We start from the raw sequence: 25608 nt of genomic DNA, 5'->3' as shown, positions 1-25608 counted from the left end.
AGCAGAAAACAAAAATTTTATTCCAAATTAATGACATTTTGATGGTACTTACTGCTTGAAAACAAACCAACCTTTGAAAGGGTGAAGAATTTGCTAAATTATGAAGTTATCATAGCATACAGTTCTCTTAGTTTCCATATTCAGTCATTCTCAGATGAATGGTTATTGTCATCAAAGTGTAAAAACCTTAGGAGGAGGATAAACATGTTCTTCCCTATTCATGTATTTTCCGAAAACTGGGGTTCCATTTAACGGATCAGTTTTCAAATAATCCTGTGTTTCTTTATAAGGACTATCAGTAAAAGTAAGCTAAAAAAATACACAAAATTCCTGCACCCATGTGTCTATCTATCTATGAATGCAGGACTTAAGCATGAATATACAGTTATCCACTATGTACCTGTAATATTTGTTGGTTTTTGTGACAATAAATGATAACAGTTCCTGATCAAAGAATGATTCAAAGTAGTCGTTCTTTTGCATCATCATCATGAAAGTAGTCCTCAGTCACACCTGAATGTTACATGTAAAAATCATGAATATGTGGCTGAAATATGTATCTGTAGCTCCACACAAGGGACAACTTATTACTGCTCACTACGTCATTGATATATTCCTTAAAACTTCTAATAAACTGTTTTTATATCTTTTGCTTCTCTTTTTTTCAAGTAATTTTCTTTGCACCATAAGTTCCATGAAAATTCAACAATGAAAGCTAACTATCCAAGGAAGAAACATGCACGCTCTGTGACGTATGAGATACATCTGAGTGTTGGGGAGGGTGTGGGTGGACATAAGATAGCACAACATGATGTGTGGGACTCTGTATGGCTAAAAAGTTTGTCACACACTTGAATTATAGGCCACAGAATTCTGAACCTCATATGAGGACTATTGTACTTGGAACCTGGTGAGGATCATAGCAGCTGATGGGTTAATTGGCAATTGAGGCACTTTATCAACAATTTTACCACAGTTTTACATCAAGTGATTGGCATTTTTCTTCCTCGTACCTGTCTCTTTAAGCTCCTTTATTGTTCTGTTTTTTTTGCTTCTGAGCCTCCCTCATCTGATGACACCTTTGGCTGTTCTTGTCTCTGCATGTCTTTGCTTCTGTCACTTCTCTTTCAGAAGAGTTACTGGTATCCACCTTCTTCCATTACAACTCTTATTCAGGTATGTGACATTTTTTCTGTTTTGCCAGTAGTTTTTGATGCGTCTTGGATTGATTCACTATATAAGCTTCTGTCTTTATTTTCACCTCGCATGCTTCTATATGAAAAGTGAAGACCATCTGTGAACTATTTATTTTCTGCTGTTGACATGAAGTTTTCTACAAGACTGCTTTGGTCTGTTTTGCTTTGAACTTAAAACAATTAAAAAAAAAAGCACTAGGCCTGTTCTCAAACTTGTTGTTTTTAGTTTCATTAGCACAATGAACTGTCTCTCACTGGTGACATAATTTCAGATGACTGTGCCTGAAGAAAAGAGACTAGTCTCCTCTTTCCCCAACATTTCTTCTGTTTAGAGTATTGGAGAAAACCCTTATGTCCCCAGTTTCAAGCCTTGGTGTTAGTTGAATTGCCAAACTCCTAATTGGGTGGTGCATTTAATCACTGGTACAAGATCAAATGGATGTATCACTTGCTTGGGAAATAAAACTGTAGTGTTACCAGGTAGTGTAGTACAGATGTTGTTACCTGGTAGTGCAGCACAGGTTATATGGTCACATCATAGGCTGGTACGATACATGTGTGAGTTAGAGTTTTGTTCAAAACTTCTGATACGTGCAGGAAATTAAATGGCAGTGTGCATGAAGTAATGGTTTGTGATGCTGAGGTGAATATCTTTCTGAAATATATTTTCAGATAAAGAAAATGTTAATTTTTGATGCAATAAATTTACCAATTATCTTGTTTTTCGAAATATGTAAAGTATGTTCTTTAAACGTGTAATATGAGTAGTAAAATTCAGGTTTAGCATGGGAACACTTTTAATCTGCTTTTACCAAAAGGTGAGTGTGCTATTAGCTGTTGTTTCAGACTGATGGACATACCTATTATATATACACATTTCAAACCATTTCTGAAGTGCTCAGAAAATTTCATTTTAGTTTCATATAAATTGTTTCTCTTCCTTGTTTCTCCAAAGTACACTCTGTCATTTGGTGTTATACAAACACGCACACATCCTTAATGATTAGTTTTATAATTTATAGAGCAAAGACAAGAAAGTATTTGTTAGCCCTAAAATTACTAATTGGATATAAATGTTTTTTCCTGATCCCTTTTCTAAATTATTCATGTACTAAATTGCTTATGGGCCCATATTTTTCTTGGTTAAATGGGAGTCACACAAAAATTGTAAACAAAAGCATCATCAGGAATTCCATTAATCACTGCTTTGATTCTCTGTTTATTTTACATTGGAAGGGAGTGATTTGTACCCAATTGTTTTCACTAGAACTTTACACTGTAATATATGGGACTTTCTTGTGAACAAGTTGGTAATTAGAGGGTTAAATAATAATTAGTAAATGAATTCAGTGAAATTGCTATAAATTTTATTTTTGAAATGTAAATAATCTTAAACAATTATCAAACTAGTGAAATATATATGAAGAAATTGGGATTTCAGAGAGAATTGTGAGAATAGATATGATGTTACAATTTGATTACAGTATGAAGTAATACATTATAGAGACTACAACTGTGTTTGTGTAGGATTTACATATAATACATTTTGAACACCTGCTTGTAGATACTGTGTGCCATTTGAGTGTACATGTTTACCTGCCATAGAGTTTAACATACCAACAGGGTTGTTTTTTTCTAAAAATGTTTATCATAAAAGATTTAACTACATTTTATAAACTGTTTATTTTTTCAGGTAAACCAGCATACTTCCAGGAAGAGAATCATGTGTTAGTTGACAGACAGTTAGAACAGTTGGCTCAAGTGGGTCCTACATCCATTTTCCACCAGAAGTTCGATAGGATAGATGAAAGTTTAGGGAGATATTCTCGTAAAGTGTTTGTGGGAGGCCTTCCTCCAGATATTGATGAAGGTACACATAGCATGAAATGTCTGAAAATAAATATATTAAAAACTTTGCTGGGATTATTCTGCATGTCACTTCTTTGATCTTGTATATAGCACATTTAAGGGTAGTCCAGAAAAGGTAGCTTGACAATAGTTTAAATTATCTTATAGTTCCACTAGGGAACATCTAAGTTAGATATTGAAGTAATAATAAACCCTACTGTCTCTGATATTATGTAATTCTACTAAATATTTTGGTGGCTTGGGAACATGTTTGTATTTCTTAGGTAGAGATAACAGCAATTGGGAACATATATGTATTACTAAAATAAACATTACAGTAGTTAGGGAATATATTTGTGGTACTTAAGTAACCATTACAGTAGTTTGGAACATATTTGTTACTTAAGTAAACATTACAGTAGTTTGAGAACATGTTTGTGTTACTGAAATAAACGTTACAGTAGTTTGAGAACATGTTTGTGTTACTGAAATAAACGTTACAGTAGTTTGAGAACATGTTTGTGTTACTGAAATAAACATTACAGTAGTTTGTTAACATATTTTGATTTCCACATAAAAGATAGTACAATAGTTTATTAATGTATTTATACTTTTACTTAAAGGTTACTATAGTAATTTAACATATTTGTACTTCTACATAAATGTTACTCCATGCATCAAGCAGCTACGAATCTAGTGTACATCTTTTGGGGAGTGGATTAACATTGTGTTTTTATTTGATAGAAACTGGATTATGGGTCTATGGCTCTGCCAAGACCTTGGTTATGAAGATGCTAGACCCTGTTCATCATCAGAGACTTTGGCTCTGCAGGGGAGTTTTCAGCAGTTCCACAGTCCAAAGTTTGTACACAGTCTCATGAAGTTCCTCTGCCATTTGCAACTGTCTTTACTGTATGCTTCAAAACTTTATCACACCATCCAACCTGTGGTTGTGTTTTTCTTCCTGAGTGTGCCATGTTTTTTTTAGAATAGACAATCTGTCAATTTTCCTTTTGGCCTTCGTATCCAGACACAGTTGGATAAATTGGGTCTGTCCTTTGATGGCATTGCTGTATCTACTGGTCAGCCCATTCCACTATGGCTTATTACCATTCCCAAGTGTGACCTTTTTTCAAGTCATCTGAGAAAGGCTGATACTCTCGGTTGGAAGTACTGTCTTCTAATTGCTGGACATCTTTTGAACCATCCTTCCATTTCCACTTATATGGATGGTTAAAAAGCAGATGACTGCATGGACTTTGCCATGGTTTGTTGTGGTTCAGTGGTTGTGCACACCATTCTCTTTACAGTTTGTGTAACTTTCAAACTATGCCATTTCTCTTGTCCTGGATCACATAGAAGCTAAACAGTACACTAATTCTGTTACTTGTACTGACTCGCTTAGCTCTTTACTGGCTCTGGAATTTCTTCACATTAGTTCTCATTGATATTCAAAACTGACTTGTCTATTTATCTTTAGCATCTACTTTTATCCACTTCTTCTGGGTACCAGGCCAAGTTGGTATTCATGAGAGCAAGCCTGCTGACATTGCAGCTAAGTCTGTCTGCTCTGGTGCTATCACTGCTGTGCCTGTTTTATGGACTATGGTCCTATATTCAGTGCTCAGCTCCACACTAGTTGGCAGTTGACTTGAAGTGAGCAACATGATAATAATTTTTTCCAGATAAAACCCTATAATGGACTTTGACCATCTTGTTTCCGCAAGGATCAGAAGGAGAAGGCTGTCCTTACGAGACTATGCATTGGTCACATTTTTTTAACTCATTTTCTTTTATCTGGGATTGATGCACCAATGTGTTGTCTGTGTGACACTCAAGTCACAATGACAATAGTCCGCATTTTACTGTTGTGCTGTCGTTACAACTGTAAACATTGGCACCATTTTAGACGCATTTTATCTACAGGTTTACCCCTGATGCTGGACAGTGTCATTGGCAATGGCGACACTGTCCACCTTACAAATGTTTTTAGTTTTTAAAGGCCATTGGCCTTTTTAAAGCTACTTAAGTTTTTAAATCAAAAATTGAACTTTGTTTTGTTTTAACATGATTCATTTTTATAAGATTTAATAATTATACTTTATTTTTAATTTTTTACCAGTTGTTTGAGAAACATCTGTATGTTGAACTTAAGTATATGGCTGATGTCAAAGTCAGAATTCAGTCTTGTCCATTTTCTTTGATATCTCATACTCTACATTTATTTCAATCAAAATTAGGGTTAAGGTCAGGTATTTTGGTCGTCTGATATCTTGAAACAATTACGAATTCCTTGTCACTTTGACTTGCTAATGTTGAATTGTATTTTTAGTATCAGTACTTAACCATTAAGAGTTAAAGCTACAAGTGGTCATTCCTTTCTCTAAAGAGTTTTTACAGTAATTTTGTTTTATCGGGTAGACATAGTAGCTTTCCAGAGTATATGTGGTAAACAGTTCATTTAAATGATTTCATATGTAGTTCAAACATTTTTGGAAATTACTGTGCTACCTACATATTGTTTTCTTGAGTTGTTTCTTAATAAATTGTTGTATATTCCTGTTGGTTCTTTCAGTGTAAGTTTTTATGAAGTGCTGGTTTTACCTATTAATTTTTTAGTTTATTTTTTATAAATTATTTTTTTTATTAATTATTAGAATTATTTTCACTGATGAATAATTGTGACTGCCAGTTTGTTCTTTACCATATACTGATCCATTTGTTTGTTTAGTGGTTCTTGAAGTTACATATGCATAGGCAAAGTGTATCCATCAAATAAGGTTTTGCAGTGAAGTTACTGGTTCTTTTCAGATAAATATACATAAAGCACACCAGTAAAATTATATTTTTAGTGAAGCTGTTGGTTTTCTTAAGGTTCATCCAGTGAGAAGTTACCAGTCAAATGATCTTTTTTGGTTTTTCTCCTTAAGTACTATATTATGAGCATTTTTTTGTATAGTACTTTCATGTTTTGTAATGGATTCTTTTGTATAACAGTTACATATTTTGTAGTGGATTTTTTATGAGCTGTTTTTTATTGTAACTCTTACAAAAGTGTTTTGGGTTGATGTAACTCTTAAGTTTTGAGTAAATGGAATTTCAAAAAAAATATTTTGTGGTTGAAATTTGTAATCACAGCTGGATTTTGAAAACTTTTACATTTTGATAATGCTTGAATGACTACAAATCTGTAAATTCTATGAAGTAATTTGAATACTAACATCAGATAAACTCAAACATCTATATATTTGTATTCACAGAGGAAATCACTGCAACTTTTCATCGATTTGGACCACTTGTAGTTGACTGGCCTCACAAAGCAGAGAGCAAATCATACTTTCCTCCTAAGGGTATGTGACTGTTGTCTTTTCATACCATATCATGTGCACTCTGAGGTGGATTCAGTATTTAGTTTGTTTAAACAAAAACTAGCAGTTATGATGTAACAACATGCATGTTTTGGGGCAGTTTTTGTTGTGTTCTTAGTACTATCATTCACATTAATTTCTCTCTTTCTTCACCTGACAGTAAAATGTATTGTGTTGTAAGTCATTTGTTAATAAATTGTGAAGTTTGTGCTTTGAGTTATGCCATTGGACTTTAACATAACAATGTTTAGAGACAACAAGAGACCTGTTGGTTCATCTTAGCTGTCTCATCTGATAAGCAAAACTAAAAATAGAAAAATAAAAAAAAAAACGTTTTAAGCCAGTTCTTATCAGAAATTTACTGCCTCCACAACATTCAAAGGCAATCCATTCCATAGGCCAACCACCTTATTTGAAAAATAAAATTGTCTTAGCTGAAGACATCTTCTACCTTGCCCAAATCTGTATCTGTGTTCCCAGTTCTGTAATTCTTACTGTAACATAGGAAAAATATTGATGCATCAACACTATCAGTTCCTTTTACAATCATAAACACTTCAATCAGATTCCTCTAACTATTTTTTTCTTAAGAGAAGACAATTTTAATCTCTACTTGCATGACAGCCCTTCCATCCCAGGTACCATTTTAGTAACCCTTTTCCAAACCCTTTGCAACAATTCAAAGTTTTTCCTTAGGTAAGGAGCCCAAGACTGAACACAGTGCTCCAAAACTTTGGAATTCATGAGAAAAAAGAAAGACAGTTCATTAAATGTGTAAAACTTTATAGTAAAACCAAATTTCTGCATTAATCTGAGCATATTTTGATTCCATTTCCCTCAAACTTGACCTCCATACATTTTTTTATAATCATGAATTGACAAACCTTTTAACATGTTGTACTAAAATTATGTAGATAAAGTATTTAAATTTGTGCATGGTTATCACTATTTGAGATAAGAAAAAATATAATAGTCCAGATTTCCTGCCTGCAGGTGAAATTTGACTACTGACTTTTAACTGTATGAATTGTTATATTTTCCCACTTATTTTAAAAACAGAAACCCTAGATAATAATAGAGATAACATTTGAATTTTATTTTGTTTATTGAAGATAATGTTATGTAATAAAAAAAGCTGTTATCTTGCTTCTTCAGTTGTTAAGAGTTGTATGTTTTATATTCCTGTACCTTTACATATGCTGAAGTAGTTTCATTTATATTTTTTCTATTATCTTATGAATCTTATTTGTAGGATTAAAGAAATATATCACTAATAGTTGTATATTGGTTAACTTTGTACAAGAATAATACAGTTTTTTAAAAGAAACTGTTGCTTTCAGATCTCCTCTGTAAATGATAAGACAACTTGTAATTCAGTTGTAGTCACCAGTTTAACACTACATTTTCATATCACTATCTGTAATGTATATCTTAAGCTGTGCTTTTACATGGGTATCAGTTGTTAAGTGTAAGAGATAATTGTTGGCAGAAAGACTAATATAATAAAACTGCAACAACGTGCTTTAACTAACTGCTTCTGTTTTAACTTCCACATTCATGTGGATGTTAGACCACAATAAAACTTTGTGCTCAGAGCCATTTTGTGTCCTCAGCTGTACAACTGCAAGGAAACATTATTCAGGATTGTTCGAGAGCACTTGAATCATGTTTATGTTCTTAAGTATTTTTTTTGGGTTATCTAAGTAGTGATTTAACGTTTAATACTTTTGATATTATTAAATGAGCCACGAACTTGGACTGCAAAGAATTAAAAACAAGCAGAAACATGAGTAAAATTATCCATTTCTATTATTAAAGTTTTTTTTTTGTTTAATAGCATTCAGTTCTGCACTTAAATCAGAACTGTTTAAGCAGCTAGAAGCAGGAATTAGGCTTACTGGCTTATTATTAGTGTACTTTTATATTATTTCATAAAAAAAAGTAATGAAGGTAAAGGAAATTTGAAATTGTAATTTTTTACACTTTATTATGTGGTGTGATTGTTTGTTTTTGGTTTATTTTCATACCTGGTGTTTTTTGCTTTGGTAACAAAGCAAGTACTCACACTGTTCATGAATAACACAGCAAAGTCAGTTGGGTTTGTGATTCTCATTTTTTATTAAAATACAATTTATTGAATACATTCAATATGCAGTAAGGCTGGGACATTAATACAAGCATAAATTAAATTTGGTGGTATTGTAAAAAATACATGATTAATCAAAATTAAATTTTGTAATTATTACTCTGTTCAATTATTTTAACTATCAAAGTAATCAAACCATTGGAAATATGGTTTTCTTCATTATTATCAGGTTCTTGAAAGTGTTAAGCTTAATTGCTGTTATGCCTCATTAAAGTAACCATCTTATATTAGCAATTATGATTATTAACATTTGTTTTTATTCCAACTGTATATGTTTCATGGAAATAAATTACTTGTTGAATGTTAGTGATTAATTAGCCCATTAGTTAATCAATTAGTGAACTGTAATATTCACCTAACACTAGCATATATATGTAAGTGATTACAAGAAAATATGGTGAATATACACATTAGATTGCACATAGCCTGTGGTTTACTGTAAAAAAAATCCATAATAGTGTTAAGTGCTTAACATTTTAATTGTACTTATATTAACTGTTTTATTGTTTTAAACCTGGATGTTCTATGTGAAGAATCTGTGTAGCAATCCTTGTGGTCTAGCTATGCCACAGTATAATGAGTGATTTGTTGCATAGTCTATACTGTTATTTTTATCTTATTTTTCAAACACAATGACATTTCAATGTGTTGGATGCAAATTTCTATCAAGTGATTGCACCTAATATGACCATGTATCTATATCATTACACATTAATTGATGGCTGAGGTTAGCGTTCTGAAAACGGTTACTCATCAAATAGTCTGTTGTGTTCTAGCTTTAATATTACTGCAGTTTAATGGCTACAAGATGCAGCGTTTCAATTTCATACCTTGAATATTGTAGTTTTTTTTTTTAAACTAACACAGACATAGAGTTCATATTATATCTTGTAAGGAGTTAGATCAGTGATTCAGTGCATCTATACTTTAGTCTGACAGGCTTGGAAATTAATTAAAAACTTTTCTCTTCAATTGATGTAGTGTGTAGCTGGCCAAGTTTAAAATTCCTAGATGTGAATCAGAGATTGAACAATGTTTTTACTTTTTATTGCATGTAAGAACAGTCAACATTAGAGGTACCAGCTTCATTATCTTTTCTCTCCCCCAGTGTATGATCTTATAACTAATTATTTCTTGTTCATTTGAAGGTAATTCACTAGGAGAAGTCATGTTTCTCTTTTCTGGTGAAATCGGCACTGGCTTGTTTGTTAGAGCTAAAGTTTGAGGTTTTTTGTTTGTTTTTAAACAAAGTGGCTAGATTATGGTGATCTTTCACATTAACAATGAACCATATATTTTGAATGCATCAATTTTATAGTAAGTCAGTGACACCCAGACAGGAACTTAAGGGCTGAAAAATGATGTGCATTTTGTTCTTCCTAAAGGCTATGCTTTCTTACTATTCCAAGAAGAGCCATCAGTACAGCTGTTGATAGATAGTTGTATTCAAGAAGATGACAGGCTTTACTTGTGTGTATCTAGTCCCACTATTAAAGACAAACTGGTAAGTGTAGATAGGTTAAATGGTTAGGCTGGTGTGATTGGCTTTTCTGTTTTAGCTTATTATCTTTGTAATTTTATTTATGTAGAGCCAGAATAGTATGCATGCAGTTTTACTATACATGTTCAGATTGTTCTTAGTGGAAACACAAAGATGCTTCTTTACATATGTGTTTGTGTATATATTAAAAACAAATTTCAAGCCACTTCAACCAAGTGTTTTATATCATATATAAAGGAAACAAAAGAGCTCATGAAACTGGTTGCTAATACTGCCATAGTGGTTCGTGAAACTGGTGGCTAATACAGCTGTATAGTATTAGTAGTACTGTAATATTTCACTTTGTTTAGTTCATATGATGATAACTTTTTGCTTCCAATTATATATATGTTTGAGTGTGTATTTATAAATAACCACTGAAGTAGGTCAAACCATTGTGACAAAAACAAGCCTGGTTAAACAAAGATTGAAACTACTAAACAATGTACAAGAATAAAAAGCTTCAGGAGATGATTCATGGTGTGGTAATCTATCAAATGTATGTGTAGAAGTAGAAACACAAAATGTCACGTCTAATTTCTAAATTAGAATTCAAACCTAGTATTTCTACAAACAAATGTATTAAAGAAAATTAAAGGAAATACTTCTTGTAACAAATGTGGGTTATTGATAATGGATAACAATATCCCACACTGTTGTTGCTCTTCAGTGTAACCAGACAGTTTCAAGAAGGTGGTTCCTTCATATTGTTTTTTTGATACAGGTAATTAAGAATAAACCATTTAGGGTGATACAAAACATCTTATCTATTGTAGTTGCTGGAATGAGTTATTACACACATTTTGTCAATAACCTTTAATACCCCTTTCCTGTCTAAAGGTTGAATAAGTTTGTTGAAAATATACTATTTGAAATTTTGATTAAATCTTTATATAAATTACATTTAAATAATTGCAATTTATTTCAAAATTTATTTCAGTAAATCTATTAAATTTTAATCTGCAAACTAATAGGTTCACATTCTGGTAAGAAAAAAGCTTAAGATTCTTGCAATACCTTTGCAATTCATGTACAATATATTTTTTAAATCTCTATTACTTGGAAAGTTAGTGTAAGCTGAAGGGGATCATAGGTTTGGAATTGGAAGTTCTTTTTTGGTTTTAATCAGACATTTTATTTTCTATTGCTCATGTTTAACTTCTTAACTTCCTTATTGGCCTCTACATTTTTACCTGTTCAATGCAGCTGGTACACATGGATTTTTTTGGTTCTAAAATTCCTGTACAAAGTATTAGATTGTAAATTTTCAAGTTTGTTTTTCGTTGACATTCCATTATATGTTGCCATACAGCGAGTCAGTTATTTCTGCATTCTACACATCAGTTATCTTCACGATTTTATAGAGGCCTGTATGCCATCTCACTGTTCAGGTTTTTTTTTATGGATTTACAAGATAGAATTGACTGAGTTTATGCAGTGAACAAAACAAACATTTAGAGACCATATATATACCAATTACAATGAATCAGTTATGTATGTTTTTCTTCTAATTGATGTAAATTTTATGTTTAATTGATGTTTCTTCCTCATTGAACTAATACACACACATGCACACAAAATATATAAATCATTTTTAATGTCAGTTGTTGTCACATTTTTAAGGTTTTGTTTCACCAGAAACTTAGCCTTATGTTTATCTTTACATAACACAAAGTGTATCATTATTGTAGAAAATATCATAATAACATCTCCTGTTTTAAAGTCCTGTTCCATTATTTTATAAAATAGGGAGTTATGACAGAAGCTATATTAGTTCTGTTCTAACTGTTATAACTGTAAAAAATAGAATAGTCAACAGACCCATTTTGATACATATTGTTTTCTTATTGTTTAAGACTTCATCTCAATACCTATGAACTAAAACCTTAAATCCAAATTTAAAAATTTAGCTCAATTACATGTTATTAATAAGGGTGTCAATCCCTCTGAACAGTACATGTTCTTGTAGTGACCGACACAGTTGGTTGTAGCACATAGCCCATGTAGCACGTGTATTGTAACTCTTGTTCTTGCACACTGATGTAAGTTAAATATGTTGTTGATGTTTAAATTTCTAGTTTGTCATAGCCCTTCTTTTGACAAAAAATGTTTCATTATTATATCATTTTAAGGCGTCATGTTTTCTTTGTAGTCTACGTTGTCTCGTATGCTTTTCTTTTATAATGCAGGTAAGAAACTTCTGTAACACTATCTTTTTATGTGTTGGGTATTACAGATTTGTAAATACTGATGATAAAAAGTGTATTGTACCAACAGGAATTAACTGTTGGTATGTATATATAAATTACATGTTTTCTTATTTGCCCATGAACTACTACTACTACAGTTGTTTTTGGAGATAATAGGGCCAAACTTGGTAAGCCAGTTAGGTGCTGTTTGAAAGTGTATCCTTATCTATATGGAGTAACTGGTAACTCCTCCCAAGATTCCTGGAGTTTCTACTTTTGAAACTGTACTAATAACGTAAATTACAAGTTAGTAGACTAAAATTGGTTCATGTGCTTGCTAAGGTATTTCAGTGGTGTTTTTCCAAATGGATGTTTGGGGTTACAGACTTCCCCTTGAGTTTTAGCTATAGAAGTAACTAGGGATAATGGAGAAGATTCTGTGAATCGTGAGGTCTCATGTTAGTAGGATATTTTAATTTTCATTGTGTATACTTACATTTGTGGGCAATAATAATTTTCTTAGGGGAATTAACACTTAATTTTGTGTATCAATGTAAAAAAATGTTTAAGTTTTTCTAAGTTACCACAGTTCCATGAAGAGTAAAACTGATCATGAAACTAGCTGAGTATATCTTTGATTCTGTAAGTATGGTTAGGATTGAGAAAGTGATAAATGTTGGTTTAAAAAAGCCTTATAATCCTAAATGTTTCTAGTTTATCTGTTGGGAAAAGGGAGTTTATCCTTGAAAGCTCTCAAGTTATGAAGTGTGTTTGAACTAACAATCAACAGATTTGCTCCAAGTTATTTCACTTGGTTTGGACTTGTGTGTGCCTACTCATCAAATATTCTTTGTGTTCAGGTTCAGATACGTCCTTGGAGAATAAGTGATGCTGATTATGTGTTTGATTCCTCCTTGCCGCTTGATCCAAGGAAGACTGTCTTTGTAGGAGGTGTTCCTCGTCCTCTGAAAGCATGTAAGAACACCATTTGTGTGTGATGAATGATTTGTAAGCTATTTTGCTACATTGAAAAGTCTACATGTAGACAGTACTTATTAGAAAAAAGAAAGAAATGTAAACTTAATAATCATTGTAAGTTAATAATTTCAAAACATTTACTTTAACTGACAAGTATAGCTATTTCGTGATCTCCAGGGTTTCCACTTTTTACCCATCTAAGCATTGAAAGCACTTGCTTTTGTCTTTTATACCCCACTCGAATACCCTAAGTAAATTCCAATTTTTAAATTTCTCTACTATTTTCAATGCACCCTCTATTTAGGTACTGTGTATAAGCACCTTATTGAGATAATGTAGTCAATTTATTGAGAAATTACAGTTGCTTTACTACTACTACTAGCCCAGAATGGCCAGGTGGTTAAGGCATTCAACTCATTATCTGAAGGTCGAGGGTTCGAATCCATATCATACCAAATATGCTCACCCTTCCAGCCATGAGGGTGTTATAATGTGATGGTCAATCCTACTATTTGTTTGTAAAAGAGTAGCCCAAGAGTTGGCAGTGGATGGTGATGACTAGCTGCCTTCCCTTCAGTCTTACACTGCTAAATTAGGGACAGCTAGCACAGATATCCCTCGTGTAGCTTTGTATGAAATTAAAAAACAAACAAACTACTACTACTACTGCTAATTTACAACTTAATTACTTTATTACAAATTAACAAAGCACTTGGCACAGTTTTCTGTCAGCAAGGGTGTTGTGCTAATTCACTCTTATGTTGCAACGTTAAACATGGTTGATATTTCTCTGGTTAACTTGCGATTTATGTTTGTAAATTACTTAACAAAAAAGTGTACCAGTAGGTGTGAATTCCACAGTTAATTTCCCTACTGCAGAAGTCAATTGAGCCTTTTTTCTTCCACCTCTGCTATATGGTGTTTGTTAACAATCAGGGGAGAGTCACTCTGAGTTGAAGCTGTCTGTAATACGATTCATTGCGATGTGGAGACGTGAACTAAGAGTGTCTCTTCAGAGGGTTATTCTGAGGTGGCTTTTGCAACTGACTGGGAATAACTGGCAAGAATTTGCTTTGCTTTTTCTGGCTTCTTTTTACTTGATCGGCCTCAACAGAGGTTAATTTTGGTCAACAATCTCCAGTCCCTTTTTATCAGTTGGTTACTTGGAGTTGTGAGGTTTTGGGGGTCTCCTATTGCATATAACTCTACTCCTTCCTTCTTAGCAGAAAGGAAGGCAAGTATCTACTTGGAATTTCTACCTCCTTCTGACATTGCTGTTCACGCTGGGAGATTTGCTGCTCAGTTATATGATGGGAGAGGTATGCCTTCTCCAGATTTATCGGATCAACATATTTTGGTTCATCGCTGTCAGGAGAAGGTTTATATGGATTCTCAATGGATGTACCAACTTTCAGGCCTATGGGAGATTAGATTGGAACCTGTAATCACTAAACAGATCAGTTTTCTCAAAACTGTCTTACTCTAACAACTATCCTGATCTATTTATCTTCAATTCAACTTGGTCAGATTGTCTTTTTCAGTTCTTTTTTTGTTTCACAGCTGGTTTGTTGTTGGGATTTACTGGATAGAGAGACACTGTTAGAAAGTGTTCATTTACTGTTTTCTGCCCTTAGAGAGTTATGGGAAGCTCTTTTCATCCATCCTATGTTATTTTCTGGAGTTTCAGAAACATTATAATTCAAATTGATACAATTTGTTTACATTCATCATTATTGACTTCTTGCCTTTCTGGCACTAATTTGGGAGTCTCAGCCCGTAGTGTCTTCCACCCCCTCCTACATTTTTTAGGTCTGTCCATATTCTCGAGGATCTTTGGCTCAGGCACATTAACTACAGTGGTATCAGTGTCTATCCAGTGGACAGAGGAGCAGTGAGAGCACGATCACATAACTTCCTGGACTTGTGGAATTTTTTTACCAGGGATTCTATGGGTACTCGATCTTCTGGCTTCAGGACTGGCTATTCCATTTACATCAATTCCTCCATTGTCTGCTCAGTCTGTTGCCTTTCTATTAGCAACAGATCCAGGCCATAAGAGAATCTTCAGTCAAAAGGGCAGTAGAGAGGGTTGATCTTATTCATCTGTAATTACATTCCCATTTATTTGTTCCACCCCAGAAGACAGAAGATTGTCATCCTATTATCTGTTTTAGCTCAACCATATTTTTGATCCTCCTTGTTTTATAATGGTATCTTTCCTCAACCTACAATGGCACTTTGCATCAGGGCTCTGGATGCTCAAGTTTGATTTTACTAATGCTTATTTCTATATTCCCATAGCAGAGTTTTTTTGGAGGTTTTTCATGTTTTTACACAAAAGTCAGGTGCTGCATTTCAGGGCTCTACCTTTCAGTCTTGCTTGAACATCTTATTTCTTCTGCAGAGTTGTTTGAGTCTTTTCTCATCATTTGTGGTCTTTGAATTTATGTACATCATTATATGGATGATTGGCTCCTTCTGGCTCCATTCCATCTATTAGCACAACAACACTCAGATTCTCCTTTCTTAAACTACAAAGGCAGTCTTCCATTTCAGACTGTAGAAATTGTTTTTGTCCCATACTAATGGAGCTTGGGAGTCCTTACCACCCCCAATTTCCAGTCATTGGTATGGAGGACAGAGGCATTTCCTCCAGGGTGTTCTGGTGTTTTCCTTTACTCTTAGAGAAGAGGGCAAATTTGGGGACCCTCCTACTTGGGTCCCTGAATGGTTTTCCCAGGTACCAGTAGGAGTGGCACCAGCCTCTGTGGGAGCCTGCTCATAATTCCAATTCAGACTTGACACAACACTGTCTGTGTGGGTGGTGCATGGCTCTTTTCTTTAGTCATTATTGGTTTTGTATATTATTCATGGTACGAGATCCACTATCTCCTCATAATTTCGAACTCAAAGTGGTACTATCTTAGGTTCTTGGTTGGGTACAGATTTCACATTCTCTCTATAATTCTAAGAGCAAGTGGAATACTTCGTGTTCACTTGGTTGGGGAGTGAGGATAAATGTTCATAATTCCAGATTGGATGAGTTCTGTTCCTTTGGTTAAACGTGATATACACAATCTCATCATTCCAAGCTAGGGGTGTTGCCTTTTGGATTTCATCTGGTGGAAAATAAAGTTTGTCCACTTATGTGGTGCTTGCTTTCTCTTTTGTATGCCAGTTGTGTAAAACATATACATACCATATTTTACACCTTGTAAGATGTTACAAAATGCATTTGAAATAATACTTATCTCCACTGAGGCTCTCTCACCCCTATTTCCCCACTAAAAACTGGTTTATGACTTGAAAAAATGAGTACATTATCTGAATGAGGTGGTTATGTACTGTGCATAGACAGAGGGTGCATTGAAGTTGATAGAGAAATTTGTAAATTAGAATTTGCCCAGGACATTTAAGTGGGGGTATAAAATACTGGATCAAGCATTTCCAATGCTTAGTTGTGCAAAGAGTGGAAATTATGGAGATAAAGAAACAGCTCTTGTGTGAGTAGAGGTGATTAATATTGTAAACACTTTTTCAGTTTAGAAAAATGTTAACTTTTGTTCTGTGCATACATTGTTATAGTGTGAAACAGTCTTTGTAGTTTTACAAACATCTGTTTAAACCTGATGATGTAGCTGATACTGTAATTTGTAGAATTTGGTCAAAATTATTAGAAGTAATGTCTTTGATAAGGAAACTGAAGCTATGATGAACTGATTTTTTTTTTTTTTTTTTTCTGATGTCAGACAGTCAGAGTATATGAAATTTATACTGAGTTGATGGAATCTACCAATCACTTATGTTATCCTTGTATTTATAATTCTGTGTGGATGGTAATTAGTTTGGAAGCTGTACATTCCCTACCTCCCCCAAAAAACATTAAGTTATGTATCTTTGTAATATTTATGTACTACATTTTAAACAAGTTAGTTTAATTTTCAACTTTTTGTTTTTTACTTAATTGTACTGTTTCAGTTGAATTAGCTACTATTATGGACAGACTCTATGGTGGCGTGTGCTACGCGGGAATCGATACTGATCCAGAACTAAAATATCCCAAAGGAGCTGGACGTGTGGCTTTCTCAAGTCAGCAGAGCTACATAGCTGCCATTAGTGCTCGATTTGTGCAACTACAGCATGGAGACATAGAGAAAAGGGTATGTTGGATTCTGTCTCATAAATCTTTTAGTAAAGATATGAATAAAGAATTGTTTTTTGTACCAGCTTAAGCTAAAGATCTAGGATATTAATGGTTTGTTTTTTTTTCCACTTGCCCTGTGTATAGTTCAAAACAGTTGTTGTAGAATGAACAAGTCCAAACAAAATCGTATGTTGGACTTGAAATTATAAAAAACTAAAAGATACATAAATGTATTATCCACTGTTGTGAAGGGAATCAACAAGGTGATTCAGTTATTTACAAATGGTTAAACTAAAAAGTTGCTGCTTGGAATGTTATTATCCAACAGTTACAATGCCTTCAAGAATTACTTGGACAGTGTAATTCCTTCTTTTTATCTTTATTTAATTTAAATGTTACATGGATGAAGCTGTTTAGCTGTTTTTAGTAAATATTCAAATTTTTGTGTAGTAAGTACTTTAAACAAATGTTATACTAATATACTTGAACAATACATTATGTGGAAATATTGTCTTCCGGAAAAATAGTTTTACTGGTTTTAATTGAAATTATACAAATAAAAATCTAAATGATTAGAATGAGAAGCACTTTTTTATTAGAATAATTTGTCATTATTCCTCTAAATGGCATAAAGAATACACCACTCTGATACATCAATGAATATGTATATTATTATTATTATACAATGAGAGGAGCAGGAAGGAACTGAAACTACACAGCAAATAGTGCACCGTGGAAGCTCGAGCAAACTGAAAACACGAGCAGCTTGATAGGCAGGGAGCAGAAAACAGTCACTACGAAGCAACAAGAAATTACTGTTGTTTCCGAGGTTGGAAGAAGCAAGTTTGTGCTTCAGGTATTCTGCAAAAGCTGCTTGAAGACTATGACTTAGCATCAACAAGGACAAGTAAAAGTTCTACAGAACCTGCCAGTTTTTTAAAGCGACGTAAATTGAGAGTAACAGTGAAAGCCAGACTAGTGAATTTGGGAAGTATTTGAGTTTTTGTAGCATATTATAAAATGTGAAAGGAGGTAGTGTAATAGTTTAGGGATGTATGGCAGCATCATTTGTTGGTAAACGTGTACAAGTAGGAGCTGTATGAGTGAAGAAATGTGCACGAGTAGTGTACAGAGGAACCTAAATAATCCGACTAGGAATACAAGTGTAAGAAAGTTTTGTTCCAACAAAATCATGGTCTTGTACACACAGCTGAACTTCTGTGGCTGGTTGGTGAAAACAAAGGTGGATTGGATGACAAACTGGCCTCCACATTCACCAGATCTCAGTCCATTGAACATTTGTGGAATGAACTAAGTTCTAGGATGGTAAAATCTAAGGATCTGCTGAGCTAGTTCTACAAGAACTTGTCTCAGGCTAAATTTAATTTCAATTTTATGTTACTAACCAGTGAAATTAAAACTCCTCTCAGGCTAAGTTTAGTATCAGTTTTATATTATGAACCAGTGAAATGAAAACTCGTCTGAGGCTAATTTTAGTATCAGTTTTATATTATGAACCAGTGAAATGAAAACTCTTCTCAGGCTAATTTTAGTATTGATTTTATATCATTAACCAATGAAATGAAAAACTGCCTCATAATTATTTTTTGCTCAGGTTGAAGTTAAACCATATGTCCTGGATGACCAGATGTGTGATGAGTGCCAAGGTGTTAGATGCGGTGGTAAGTTTGCTCCATTCTTTTGCGCTAATGTGACTTGTCTCCAGTATTACTGTGAGCAGTGTTGGGCAGCAATCCATTCTCGACCTGGGCGTGAGTTTCACAAACCCCTCGTGAAAGAAGGAGCTGACAGGCCAAGAACAGTTCCCTTTCGTTGGTACTAGTGTTTTAAATCATTTCAAAATTCAGAAATTTGAAGACTGTATGGATTTCTAGATGTTAGTCTGCTTCGTATTCCAGTCTCTATTAACATGTTGTCCTCTGTAAAGCTAAAATGTAGTTTTTATGATCCACTACAGTCACATAATTTGGCTCTGGAAACATTGTATTGGTCTGCATTCAGTTTGTTTATGCAAATTGTGCAGTACTTTACAAGTTATTTAAGTATGTTGTGAGTTTTATTAAAGTAAGGTAGCAGCCTTACATTACAGTACTATGTGAAACTGTGCATGAACTACATTCTGTTTCCTATACATACCCTCAGGTAGTTTAAATTATGGTAGAACATATTAGCAGACTACTGTTAGGAATAGCTTTGTAGCTAGCATCATACTTATAGTCTACAAGATGGGTGAGTATATGATCCTTATAAAAGGCTCATGAGATATATAACTAGTAGATAGCATACATAAATCAAGTTTCTCCACAATCAAACTATTTTAAAAGAAGCGAAAGACTTGGTTGTTGCATTCGTAACTGTAATTTAATGTAATGTTGAATAGACTCGTAATCCTGTTACCATTTCTTTCTAGCGTGCTTCATTTTGTGATAAGTATGGATCTAAAATATTCACAACAATGTGTAATAGCAAATGTATGCCATTTGGTACAGTACTAGAACTTTGAGGTCTCAGTTAGAGACTTAGCTAACACTAGTCAATCTTGGAATAAAAAAAATAGTTGCAACATGGATAAAACATAACGTAACAGAGATCAATGTTTGTGCTGTTGTGGGTAAAGTGTTTTAGGAGAACATTTGTGATTATATGATACTAGAATGGTAAATTATTTGAACTAGATTTTATTAATAGTTGAATTGTATCTTCGTTAACTTTTGTTTTGAAAGAAAATACTATATTTTTTGTTTTATTTTGTTTATTGGGTTTTTACTACTTTAATTTTGGCTTGTTTGTACCATAAAATAATTTGCTAGATACATTGATGAAACCTTGTTCAAAATATTACCTTTGTGACATTTTAAATTATACTACAAATATCCTTTGCAATGACATGTCAGAAAATTTGATGTTTGAAACTTTCTGAAATAGCATAGTTCCACACCAAACTTTATTTTTTTGCAGTAGTGTCAATACTTATAACTTGCCTTTTTTCTGTTTGAGAGGCCTGTGGCTGTGACATTACAGATATTAGACTAAAAACAAAACTTCTGTAAAGTCACATGCAGTATAAGTTTGGGTTTTAAGTTTGTTCATTAAATACTTAGTTTAAAATTGTTTTCTTTTACAGTTAATTATTTCATCTTGGTATGGAATCTTAGCACCATTCACATGCTACCTTATTCTCTCATTATAAACTTAAATTACCTTAAAGGAATTAATTCACCTCCTTGATTTCTCTCTTCTCAAGAACTGAGAAAAATTTTAAAAGCTGTAAGTAGTTTTATGGCTTGGAACTGCAAATCTTTTATTCTGATGTTAAAGACCAAATAGAGTTATGTGATGTGGAAATTACAAATTGAGCCACAGGTGACTGTTTTAGGATGGTACATATTTTTGTATTTTTTGGATTGAGGGTAGTGTGCATACATGTGCTGTCTGTGATTTTGAAGCTAGTGACCTGGTTTTGGTGTGAAGAACCAGAATGTATGGACAGGAAATAGAAGTACATTCAAGTAGTGTATGAAGTGATGTTTAGAAACGTTTTATTTAAATATTCACTTTGAGCTTACTGATCTCGACATCAGTTTGTAAGAGTAGTTGAATATGAGAAAATATCAAAAAGAATTAGTCAGTGGATGAGTGAAACACACACAAAAAAATTATATTTTATTGTAAAATCTTTGTGAAAATGTAAACAACTGTTGTAATCAAAATAGTTATTTTATGTGAATGATTGTCCTTTGTGTGGTACAACATGTTCATTCCCCTTTTGCCAAGGGCTGTGTAAGAAAAAGATTTTATTCAAATTATTATTTCTAAGAGCATGTAAAGATAGGTTTTATGAATTTTTACTGGTGAATCAATTGTATTCATAATAAGAGAAAAAAAGTGCTTTATATCAATATATTTACACTAATTATTCTTCTGTAAATGTAAAAAGAAAAATAAATATATATATACATATATATATAAATAAGTTATGGGCAGAAGGAGTTCATTTTTGTATTGTTATGTAAAGACTGGCATATGTTTTGTGTGTAACTCCAGTTACTGATAATTAACCAGTCTCATTTTGGTTATTTAAGTATAATATTGATATCTAGTCAATTTTGTTACTACTATAAAATGTCTTAGGAACAGAATGCCTTAGTGTTTGGGTGCTTAGCACATGGTCTTTATCAACTTAATCAAAAGAAGAAAGGTTTGTTTTTTTTCTTCTCTTTCTCTATTTGCTTAAGTAAAGTTTCATGGGACACAAAGTTTCACTTCCGTGTAAACCAAACATTTCCTATGCTTGTGAAACAAGTATTTTATTGTAGTTTTTAATTAAACAGTTCTGTCTGTATATTAAGCAGTGTTGGACAATCTAAACTAATCTACAGGTTATGTGCACAGACGTGAAACTTTCTCTAGAGCTATGAAACTCCCTTTAACAAATTTAAGCCAAAAATGAGCTATATATAAGTGAATCATACATTATGATGTAGGGAGGTCTCCGGTTGACCACTAGCCTCTTTTTACTGAAAATATTTAAATTTAATTGTTGGATAATGCTTAAGTTTTTGTTTTGGAAATATCAGCTGTAATCTTTATTCACAGTTGTAAAAGACTTGAACTGCAGTCTTCAACACGTATCATTGTACACTGTATATCATTGTATAAATTCTGATGACAAGAGGTTTTGAGGTTTGTGAGTATTATAAATTTTGATGACAAGTGTTTACGTGAAGAGATATTGTTTCTCCAGCTTTCATTAAAAACTTTGGTGAATTGAAGTATTGTGCTTGTAACTTTCCTTAGAAATTTCCATGAAAAGAGGTAAGTGGTCATGTGTTCTTTAGATATTTTGATAAGAGTTAGCATGCGTGCGTGTGCCTGCAACTTTCTTGGGTTGTTTTTTAACAAGTCACCCTACAGGTAACGTAACATGTTGCCATTTCTGATTTTTGTCATATTAGGTACATGGTGTTCATTATAGGGAATATAAAAAATTGAATTTTTTAGCTCAATTTAGGGAAGACTTGTAGAGGAAGATCACTAGGATGGTGTATGATCCCTCACTTGTGATTCATTTACTAAATGATTATTTATGGTAGAGATTTGTATAAGGTGTTATTTATTTATGGTAATTGTAAGAGAACTCGAGAAATGGTTCATAAAACGTCATCTGATTTGTTCTAGCTATTTATAAGCCATGTTATTTGAATGTTAAGTTTCTTTAGCATGAAAAAGTAGGTTTGATTTTCTACTTTGTAGGTGGAAAGTTGGAGCATTGAAACATTTTTAGTTTTTTGGTTTTATGGTTTGCCCTCCCCTTTTTTTATTCAAATGCATATTATATATAATTCTTGTAATTCTGTACAATTTCAAATAAAAGAATGGCCAGTGCAACTCTCTAGTACAAATAGTTTTGGACAAAAGGTCATTTAAAAAACTATCACACTTAAACCCATTTGATGATGTACCAAGTTTAGAACGGATCAGAAATTGTAAGTCGTAAATCTGTTTGATGGTTTGTTAGTGAATAACTCTCTTTAGACATTTTAGTATGAAGTACTCCTTAAAAACCTAACATCAGATGTTACTGTGCAATATTAATTAGGAGGTAATGTCAAGAGGGATTGTTCTCTGTATGAATTTCCTTAAATTTTATCCTCAAGAGCGACTGCTCACTCTTTCTTTAGAAATTTTATTGGCAAGTGATACATGTCTCAAGGTTTCTTAGACATCACCAAGAAGCATTGTTTACCAACTTTTTCATACGTAAACTATGACAGTTGAGGTTTAACTACAATGTTTTGATAGACATTGTGCATTTAACAAGATTTGTCTGTGAAGAAAGGTGCAAAATATCTTTAATAAAATGAACCACTTGGCACTGATGTCTGTCACCTAAGACGTGATTGTTGTGTGGTCACTTAAAGTATTGCACTAACATTTGATTTCACTTATACAGCACTAGCAGAGAAGTCATAATATGTAGAATATGACTCTGCATTTATTCACGATTAGCTCAGCCAATTTATAGTAAATAGTTGTTTTGAGTTGTCCAGAATCTGTGAAATTAATATGGAAACTCGTGCTATATTACATAAGGGTTGAGCCTTCAGTAGCCAGACCTGAAATGTACTAGTTACTATATTGGACGATTCTTCACCAGAATTTTTGTTTTTATTTGCAGTTTAAGGTTCTTCATTGAAATAGATGGTATGAAAGTTGTAAATTGTGAATCGGTGAAATTATTATTATTAAAGTAAAAATTATATTTATTTAAATTTTATATTGACGACAGAGATTCCTGTCTCTTGTTGAGTTGATTTTACAGAAAATAGTATACAAGTGTCAAATATGTGGAGTTTTACAAGTAATTTGTATATTTAAACAGTAAAAGCTTATTAAATTTCTCTTGTCAGAGAATATTTTGAATTTAAGGAAGTACTTGGTTTACATATTGATTTAAAATTGGTTTCATCATTGATCCTCAGTGAAACACTGAATCATATTTTACAAATTCTTGACTTTCAAAACTACAAATTTGTGTAAAAGTAATATTTTCATAGCTAATGTCTACCTTTTTGCTGTATATTGTACTGAGAGAAGATCTTAGGAAAACTAATGTTCTTTCTAAATCGTTATCCTGTTAATTTATTAACAGGTGAAGGTAATATACACACCAGGTTATTTGTTGCTTCATGTTAAGATTAAAGCTATGAATTGTTTGTACACGTGTAACCACAGATGCCAAACATCTTTTTTGTTGGATTTTTTTTGTAATTTCTTCTCATTTATATTCAAGTCTTAAAATATGTTTGATACTTTATGAAATAGTTTTCTGTGTGTGTATACAAATAAATGTATAGGACTTTCACTAGCTGGTCCTCCAGCCTATAGTTTACATAGTGTAGTATTTTCATGCTCAGGTCATTCAGGGATAAATTACTTGTTACAGAGGTGATTTCACCTTGTGCTGAGTTGGTAAATGAACACAAGAAGCCAAAAATAGTTTCAGAGCTTCTCAATGTTTCATTATTTTTTCCCTACTATAAAGTTTGTATATCACAGTTAAGATTTCCTTCTACTGTTGAATTCCTGACTCAGGAAAGGTTTAAAGTGTTATTTTTATGGTTTAAAGATATTTTGGTTTCTCCTCTTAAAAAACAAATTTGTAAGAAAAGTCTTAGAATAATATTTGTATCTTTTAATAGACCTTTTGTAAACTGTTACACTTGTGAAGTTTTAGGTGTCTCAGGTATAAAGTATATAGATGAAAGAATATAACTAAAAAAAACCTTTAATAAATCATGCTTCTTGTTGGTTGGAAATACCAACTTTTTTTCTTTGCAATTTTACAAATTGCTCTCACAGTAATGTTTGGTTAAAAAAACATTTTTTTAAATATCTGAAAGTGGATAATATAAAGACATTTGTGTTTTAAGTACATTAATCTATAAATTCTGTGAAATATTTGTTCATTGCATCATTGACCTTTTTATAGACAGAAATTGTTTATTGTACAGATTGAAAGTTTTATAGCAAATACAGTTTACAGATAAAAACTCCTCCTGTGATTGTATGTCTGTTTCTGAGGTAGCAGTTTTGTGGTGAAAATAACACAGGCAACAGAAAAAACTGGTGTTTTTAACTTAACAGTATGTTGAAAAAGATATTGTGGTACTTTTGTTTTTTTACAGAAACTGTATGAATTTATCATACAAGGTACTTTTTAAGTGTATGTTAGTGTTTTATAAGGAACTGAGTATGAAAATTTCACTCTAAACAGTAGCCATTGCAATATAAGCAAATAAAAGTTAATAATAACTGAAAGAAATTATTACCAGAGTCAAACCTAAAAGGTGGGTAAAATAATTGTGTGATTTGTAGAAAGATGTACACATTGATAGAGATGTAAAGGTCTTCTTGTGAGGAGACAAACTGTGAGGAATTCATTCATATTCATATTTTGTAAGAATACAAGTAATAAAAACTCCAAGACATTAGAAATCTAGATCCAGTGACATTTCTACTCATTTGGATTTCTTGACTGGTTACTTCATTTTTTTAAATAGCTTGTTCTGCATGTTTGTTCTGATTCTGATTAGCCATATAGATCCAGTACGTGTTTTGTTGAGTTGATGGGTCACGACAGGTAAATAGTTAAGCTTAATACTGCTATGAAGGGTA

The 25608-nt window shown here is 32.8% G+C and overlaps 1 protein-coding gene across 2 annotated transcripts in view; it reads left to right on the top strand.

Moving 5' to 3' along the window:
- Positions 1-20756, top strand: part of LOC143257462 (cytoplasmic polyadenylation element-binding protein 3-like) — a 41484-nt gene extending 20728 nt beyond the window's left edge. For both annotated transcript variants that reach the window (XM_076516157.1, XM_076516156.1), the window contains 6 exons: positions 2890-3066; positions 6305-6394; positions 9944-10062; positions 13148-13262; positions 17244-17425; positions 19025-20756. In XM_076516157.1, the coding sequence (XP_076372272.1) occupies positions 2890-3066; positions 6305-6394; positions 9944-10062; positions 13148-13262; positions 17244-17425; positions 19025-19252 (911 nt within the window). In that variant the 3' untranslated portion in view covers positions 19253-20756. The remainder of the gene's footprint in view (positions 1-2889; positions 3067-6304; positions 6395-9943; positions 10063-13147; positions 13263-17243; positions 17426-19024) is intronic.
- The last annotated feature ends 4852 nt before the right edge of the window (positions 20757-25608 follow it).

The sequence above is a fragment of the Tachypleus tridentatus genome, chromosome 7, assembly GCF_004210375.1.
Source record: "Tachypleus tridentatus isolate NWPU-2018 chromosome 7, ASM421037v1, whole genome shotgun sequence".
Lineage (NCBI taxonomy): Eukaryota > Metazoa > Arthropoda > Merostomata > Xiphosura > Limulidae > Tachypleus > Tachypleus tridentatus.
This window is presented reverse-complemented; position numbering and strand designations above follow the sequence as displayed.